We start from the raw sequence: 8,749 nt of genomic DNA, 5'->3' as shown, positions 1-8,749 counted from the left end.
AAGGAAGCGGCCGTGGCCTTAATTAAGGTACAGCCCCAGCATTTGCCTGGTGTGAAAATGGGAAACCGACAGTGGGGTTCGAACCTACTATCTCCCGAATACTGGATACTGGCCGCACTTAAGCGACTGCAGCTATCTAGCTCGGTGTTCAGAAAATAGACCACGACAACTTTCAGCTTTCCATTTAAACTAATTTACTGGTTTGAAATAATACCTCGCTTTCGGACCCAGGACTCCTATGCCAGTTTAAGACAAAATAATACTCATGCAATAATCTAGTACTCTCGGGTCTGGAGGAAATCAAAGGTGGAAGGAAGAAAAGTAAGTTTGGAGTTTACGAGATTTTTGATATCAAGATCATAGCAACGTGTCCTCCAGGTTTAAATAGAATCGAAACCATATCGACATAACTTTAGTTTTGAGAAATACAACATGCGTTAGTTGGGCTTCGAGCTGCAGACGCCTTGGTGAGAAGCCAGTGACAATGTAACTCAGCCCCACCATAGGTGGTCCAAGGGATTTCAGACAGGAAATATTCCATGAAGAAATCGTCACGAGAAGCAATGCCAGACACATCTAGGTCCCCGTAATCGGCAAATAACTAGATAGGAACCCAGAAATTTCATGTCAAGGAAACTTTCTATCAGATGGCCATATAGTCATTTGTGTTATGGAGACGGAGTTTTCGCTGTAAACGTAATCAAGACTGTATTCGTTATCTATATTTTAATGTTCGAAACTCAAAGTTGTAATAAGAGCTCCAGATTTTATCTATCTAGGTCGAGGGAATCAGGAGCACGAGTTGTATTTATGTACAATATTTAGCGAATAACTACAAAATAAAGTAATTAATGATGATAAAAGTACATAAATATAGAAAGAATTGTGTACATAGGTTTTTGTAACCTAGAAAAAACTCTCAGCACAAAAATACTGTATATAGGAGGGGTTATATTTTTCCATTTAAACACTTCGGGACGCAGTCCACGTAACTACCGGCAGTCAGCTGGTTCAGAATAACATAGTTATGTCCTGTTGACTGTGTGGTATGTGGTAAAATGTATTTTTGAAGATATTTCGATGCACTGTTCTGATGAATTTAAAAAAAGTTCACTTAGGTATGATAAAGTGAAAGTGATAACACGAAAAAGATAAAATTGTGGTAATGGAAAGCTGGTGATTGGTTGAAATTCCCGATATTCTTATACTAATTTAGACAATGGCAGCATGCATGAGTAAATAGTCATGATCAATATGTTTTGGAGTTGAGAGAGAATTAGTAGGAAATTTATTATTCACAACATGTACACATTTGCTAGAAGTACGTTCATATTTGTTAGCATTTTAGTAGCCTCCTTCCAAGCAGTTAGCTCCACCGGAGATAATACAGTTAATATCGAGTTCATCCAGAGCTTTTTCAATGACGGAGCGCACTTCCACAGCGACTACATTGACAATGAGGTCATGGAAAACCAGGGTGACGACATCAGCAATAGCATCAACCAACAAGTCTAGCAGGCCTTGACCATGGACAGTCACATCGATCTTCCTGAAAATCAGAACAAAACCAGAGAAACATTAATATTTCTCATTTAATCATTATTGCGATATTCGCTCAATTTTCTATAAAATCATATCTTTCCAAGGAGGCTGTACTTATAATGATATCATACCGTCCAAATTTTAAATTTATGTCGATAATTGGAATGCATTTCTATTACTACAATTTTAATACGCGTTTCTGGATAATCCACACTATCATTTAATTTTATGGAGCGAAATTAAAATTTTCCTCATGTAAAAAGTATATCATCTCTGTTTGGACAGTCGCTCACAGAAAAATAGGCCTATAGGGTAGTTACTGTTGATATTTCTCTTAAACGACATGTAGGAAAGTGATATTTTGCTAGCTAAGACATAATTAGTGACTATGCTATGGTAGCTTTGATACAAATTTCTGATGAAAGTACTCATCTGTTTATGTTTTAATGAGAATATAAAATCGGAGCCTATTTAAGATTTCACTGATTGAAAATTCCTGCATTGCAGGAGATCATATCCCTTACGGTATTTTATAATTATTACTAACATGTAGTAAAGCGCCATGTTATACTGAAGTATCATCATCATCATCATCATCTGTTTACCCTCCAGGTTCGGTTTTTCCCTCGGACTTAGCGAGGGATCCCACCTCTACCGCCGCAAGGGCAGTGTCCTGGAGCTTCAGACTCTTGGTCGGGGGATACAACTGGGGAGTATGACCAGTACCTCGCCCAGGCGGCCTCACCTGCTGTGCTGAACAGGGGCCTTGTGGAGGGATGGGAAGATTGGAAGGGATAGGCAAGGAAGAGGGAAGGAAGCGGCCGTGGCCTTAAGTTAGGTACCATCCCGGCATTCGCCTGGAGGAGAAGTGGGAAACCACGGAAAACCACTTCCAGGATGGCTGAGGTGGGAATCGAACCCACCTCTACTCAGTTGACCTCCCGAGGCTGAGTGGACCCCGTTCCAGCCCTCGTACCACTTTTCAAATTTCGTGGCAGAGCCGGGAATCGAACCCGGGCCTCCGGGGGTGGCAGCTAATCACGCTAACCACTACACCACAGAGGCGGCATACTGAAGTATACTGGAATATAATCCACATAATCAAAATATTATATTGCAGTGTAAGACTTGCACCAATAAGTGAAAAAGGGACAGTTCATTACGAGGTTTAAATACAAATTACCCAACTCATATCAATATATACATATCTTGAAATAGATTACCGGGTTTCTTTGGTATAAAATAGGGAGTAGTTCTTTTAGAATTGATATAATAATCTGGGCTTATCAGTCCAATACGTGATAAATATATGTTAATTTTGGGCGGATGATAAATTTAAACAACGTAAAATCACTCATTCGATAGAGATGTATATCTATAAAAACAAAAGCAAGTTTTTTTTGCTAGTGGCTTTACGTCGCACCGACACAGACAGGTTTTATGGCGACGATAGTATAGGCCTAGGAGTTGGAAGGAAGCGGCCGTGTCCTTAATTAATGTACATATCCAGCATTTGCCTGGTGTGAAAATGGGAAATCACAGAAAACCATCTTCAGGGCTGCCGACAGTGGGATTCGAAACCATTATCTCCCAGATGCAAGCTCACAGCCGTGCGCCCCTAACAGCACGGCTAACTCGACAGGTCGAAAACAAGTTGGTTTGTTCTGTATATACATTGACCTGCCTCCACTGATCAGTACAAAAATGTACACCAAGCCTCATGATGCATTCGAACGAGTCGTAGAGACAGTCATATCATCATAGATTTAATTAAATAAAAATGGTCATAATGTGTGATACACGGGTAGAAGGTGCTGATGCCATTTCTGCTACCAACGCTCTTAAGGAATAGACTGGACACACGAAAAGCATGGAACTTAGAATAGCAAGGAATATGGATTAACCTCATACAAAGTCACAGGTCTAAACTCTTCGTTGGTACCTCCCTGCGTTTTTCTCTACGATATAAGCTAGTGGTTTGTCCTCTGAAAAATACATAAATGAGTCAGACGTGTCGTAGAGTTAGTTATATCGTCAAATATTTTATAAAACTGGTCATAATATGTGATGTATGGGTAGAAGGATTTATGTGTTGACGCCATTTTTGATACCATAGCTCTTAACGGATAGAATGGGCAAATGAATAGCACAGTGCTTAGCTAGGAATATTTATGATACAATGTACTGATTTATGAAAAATTAACCTCAATTCCTTAAATGAGTATCACATGATTGCTTACAGGTGGGGGATTTTTCTTTTTGATACAACATGGAGCTTCAAACAGTAAAGAATATCTCTTATACAATCTATTGATTTATTTTCTGGAAAATTAACCTCAGTTGGTATATGAGTATCAATTGATTCCTTGCAGGTGGCGGATTTTGCTCTCAGAGCAATTGATTAGCTTTGACACACATGCTCCACGAACAGATTTCATAGAGATTACAGAGGTACCGAGCTAAACTGTTTGTTGGGCGTATTTTATTCACCCTTAATTATATCATCTTTTACATTCAGGCGCCATGACTGAACTTCATGGAGGTTACAGAAGTACCGGGCTAAACTGTTTGATGGTGCAGGACGTATGGCATCTATTCATAGAAGAAGTAAGCGTCATGTTTGAAGAGAATGCATTATTTATCAAAATACAATTTATCTCGAATCATATCAGCTTTCCAGGGAACTATTTTTCATAGAATAGTACTTGTTGTTGAAGTTCCTACTTTTAAGCAACTCCATCATATGAAGAATTTCTACATGAGCTCGGAACAGAAGGGATAATATATGGGAAGATTTTTACCTATGCGTTGCAATAGTTAACATAAAATAGACCAAAACCCATGACAAAACAGTCCCTAAGGTCCATGGTCTACCACGGGACCGGTGCTCATCGCCAACTCTTGCAGATTACGAAGTATCAAGTGGTCAGCATAACGAATCCCCTGGGCCATTATTCTTGGCTTACTAGAGCGGGACCGCTATCTCACCACCAGATAGCTCCTCAACTGTAATCACCTAGGTTTAGTGGACCTCGATCCAGCCCTCAGATCCAGGTAAAATCCCTGACCTGGCCGGGAATCGAACCTGGGGCCTCCCCGTAAGAGGCAGGCTCGCCACCCCTCCATCACGGGGCCGGCACCTAAACATAACACAATGAGAATGTGAGATGAGACACGTTTTGACAAGACTTGCGGTGCATGGGTTCCACCATCGTTCGTGTCAAAGGCTCGATTTTCATGAGCTAAGTACGGACTGTAGGTGTAAAAGGTGCGATAAACATTGTGAATGTTATCATACATTTACGTGTAACCTACGAGTTGGATCCATGACCAAATTCTGTGTTGACTGTTCATAACAACCTTTTTATACACATTTGTGTGAAATAATTTATTATGTATTCATAACTACTCTGGATGGAAGAAAAAACATATGTACCCATTATACTTCCGTAATTTATATCATTTGTAAATTAATAAATCCACCGATTGCAACCTTCAAAATAGAATTCTAAATACATGTAAGCAACTTCCGAAGCAGTCCTGCAATTTTTACCTCTTGACAGTATCTTTACCACGGCCGTACATTGCAGAAACTGGAAAGTCTGCTCTGTATCTTTCACCTCAACCCCATCATTAAGGGAAATCATAACTACATATTTCACTCGTCAATTACACGTACACATTAATGCTTCCAATAGTTGTAGGAAACAGGGAAGTGATGTCCGAGTGACTTCGTCGGGCAGGCGTCCCAGGGGAACGGATTCAGCAGAAATATATATTTTATTCACACCTGGAGTTTCGATGGTCATAGACTGGCCTATCTGGACGGCCACACTCTACCGATAGTTCAACTGATTTTGGATGTACATGTTTACTGCCCTCACTCAATTGAATTGTTCATTCTTTCGCTATATACTAAACGGATAAGTACAAGTACGATATGTTCCTCATCTACGGTGAAGTAAGAGCAAAAATACTAGAGGAATAGTACTTTTAACCGAAGATAAGTTAACATGGCCTAAAATACCTTGAGCTATGTTGAGCTACGGTTCTGTTTAACAGTATCACTTTTCGGAACGCTTCATATTCTCATCAACGTGTTAGAAGATGAAGCCGGATGTAAACTATATGCGTGGAAAAGTCATATTCTGATTGGCTGTCGGCTCTGGAGCGTTCTTAAAACATTTCGAGTTTTGTTAAATTAACGAGATCTTTTAACCTAACCAAATATATTGCAGAAATAATATTTTTGTTATCTAACGGCTAACCTTGATTCAACAATTTTGTAGGTATAAATTGTTTCTAGAAGCCTCCGTGGCTCAGGCGGCCACGCCTCGGCCTCTCACCGCTGGGTTCCGCTGTTCAAATCCTGGTCACTCAATCTGAGATTTGTGCTGGACAAAGCGGTGGCGGGACAGGTTTTTCTCCGGGTATTCCGGTTTTCCCCGTCATCTTTCATTCCACCAACACTCTTCACTATCATTTCATTTCATCCGCCAGTCATTAATCATTGCCCCAGAGGAGTGCGACAGGTTTCGGCAGCCGGCACAATTCGTATCCTCGCCGCAAGATGAGGGCTTCATTTATTCCATCCCTGACCCGGTCACTGACTGGAAAACAGGTTGTAGGTTTTTCAAATTGTTTATAAGAAAAATAATGACGGAATTTTTAATTAACATGATTATTATTATTGTTGTTTAAAGGAACTGAACATCAATCCAAAGAATGGACCGAAGAGAAGTGATGGACTAAAATTAAAAATTTACCCCCTGAATAGGATTTAAAATAAAGTTAATGATGACAATAATGATTATGAATTTAAAAATAGTTGGGTATCTAATATCCAATGCTTTATTTTATATAAAATGATTGAAACTTTAATTAAATGTTATACAATAAGGCTCTGACTTCTAAGTAAGATCATAGAAATACAGTAGTATGCAAACCTGTCCCGGACAGTAAAAATTACTATGTACAATGCTATTTGAAATTTGAAAAGAATATGCTAATTTATCTTAGGAACAAAAATTACACTTCCCATGTTACGTACATATCAACTGTGTAGAATCGTAACAGGAATTATGAAATTCCTTCATGTACCACATTGAGTGTAGTTGCAGATGGAAGTTATACTTTGATGTTTATGGATCCGCGAACTCTTGAGTTACTCCATAGGCCTAGAATTATCCATGCGTAAACATTTTAGTGGAGAGATTCATTCCAAATATATGAAAAGTTTTATGTTTGTCCCTGTGCCATATTGTCTGTGACAGAGAAGGCTAAACTTAGAGGAAATTGCCTCCGCTTAAGAATCAATGGTATATCAAAATTTCCAAGTCTATTCTTGACATAAAACACGTTCTTCGTGAAGCTGAGTCCATCTGAATTTCTGCATGAACAATATTTTTGTCTAGCTTAACCACAGTCAAACTCGTCCTAAGTCCATACCTTCATTTTTTGGCAACGTCTTTCAAAATTTCAATGATGATATTTGTTGTTTAATGGGGTCTATCAGCTAGATAAACTGCCCCTTTTACATTTCAATAAACTCAAATAATAATACTGAATCCTTGTATTTACTTTGTATAGTAACTTGACAAATAACAAACAGCAACCGATCCGTAGTATTGTAGCCCAAACTATATGGCGGTCATGTGTGCGTTGGCTTCAGTTCTGGCTGCACATTGGTATAAAGGAGAGGCAAAGACATATGATATTTAATTAATGTTTCAATCATTTTATAGTAAATAAAGCGGATATAGCCCAAAAGGTGTTGTACGTGGAGCAGGTTCCTTACCTATCTATGTAAATAAAATCGTAACGACTGTGTGCCTGTACATTGACTATTTAGGTGAAATTTTAGTACACCTACACGTTTAAGGGGTAATAATGTCCATCTGCATATTTTTTGGGTTAGTTGCTTGAAAGTCCTAATTTTTACACTCCTCACCGAAAACCCAGATTGCGGCATAATCTGCCAGTCGAAGAAGGATATTGAAATTTGGCAAAATTATACGTTTTAGCCTGTAACGGACGGAAAACTTCCAAGATCTTAAAATTTTTCCCTTTTTATCCCGAAGAATATCTAAATATGGAGGCAATTTTAATGATGGTGCAGACCTTCGGGAAGTATTATCACATAACGGATGGCACAATCCCCGTTCAATTTGGAGTGATCTACAACCTTGGTCTCACGACATTTTGTCGTATTAATATCCCTTTTACGTTTGATTTTTATCTATTTCTCGATGTTAAGTAAATTTGGACTTTTCACATATATAATTCATACCTTCCATCACTTATAGGAAAGTTATAATCATCAAACTCTACACGAAAATTGGTCCACCCAGTAGCCATATATGAGTCAAATGCTAATTATCCGAAAAGCAATGCAATGTGAGATAATCTTACACAAAGTTTACCCTATTCCACGTTTCTAACTCAATCTCACCCATGAATAGATGAGATATCATAAGACCAGCAATTTAGGCCTCTAAATCCGGCGTCTGACGGTACAATCCTTTCTCGATATGATGTACCGTTTAGCAGCAGTTAATCTGTAAGTGAAGGTCTGCAATATTGTAAACAAGCACATACTTTCGTATGTCGAACTATATATATTCAATGATGTCGATTTTGTAGCGATCGAGAAAGGGTGTGTCTGCTATTGTACTCAGTACTCCCCACGCCGACTTTGACTGGCAGTAGGAATGGGGTCCTTCTCCAATTCCTGTGTAACTGGCATTAATAAGGCAGGCCTACCATTGTAATGAATAATTCACTTCTCGATTTGACTTGCAGAAGGCAAGGGAGTATGCAGTTTTGTTCAAAACTCCCCTTACCCGATAGTGTTTGGCTGTAGGCAAGCGTTCCCGCAGTTATAAACAGATGTACCCATCTAAAATGTGACTGGCATTAGGCATACTGGCCTGCTATTTTGATGGAAACTCACCAACTTGGTGTGACTGGCAGTAAGCTGGCTGGCAGTTGGAAAAGGGGCCTGTCATTATAATGATAACTGCACAACTCAATTTTGACTGGTTGTAGGGAAGTTTCCTGCCATTATAATAAAAACTCCTCAATTTGTAATATGTCTGGATGTAGAAAAGGGGGGCTGCCATTGTAACGGAAACTCCCCAAATCGATTGTGACCACGCAGTAGTCAATGGGGCCTGCAATTATAATGTAAACATTCCAACTCGATTGT

At 39.2% G+C, this 8,749-nt stretch overlaps 1 protein-coding gene across 1 annotated transcript in view; it reads right to left on the bottom strand.

The window, feature by feature from the left end:
- Positions 1-1,257: 1,257 nt before the first annotated feature.
- LOC136876388 (mite allergen Der f 7) overlaps positions 1,258-8,749 on the bottom strand; it is a 37,078-nt gene continuing 29,586 nt past the window's right edge. The window contains exon 5 of the mRNA XM_067150302.2: positions 1,258-1,549. Coding sequence (XP_067006403.1) covers positions 1,345-1,549 — 205 coding nt within the window. The 3' untranslated portion in view covers positions 1,258-1,344. The remainder of the gene's footprint in view (positions 1,550-8,749) is intronic.

The sequence above is a fragment of the Anabrus simplex genome, chromosome 1 (genome assembly GCF_040414725.1).
Source record: "Anabrus simplex isolate iqAnaSimp1 chromosome 1, ASM4041472v1, whole genome shotgun sequence".
Classification (NCBI taxonomy): domain Eukaryota; kingdom Metazoa; phylum Arthropoda; class Insecta; order Orthoptera; family Tettigoniidae; genus Anabrus; species Anabrus simplex.
Note: the sequence above shows the minus strand (reverse complement) of the source record. Positions and strands in the feature narration are given on the sequence as shown.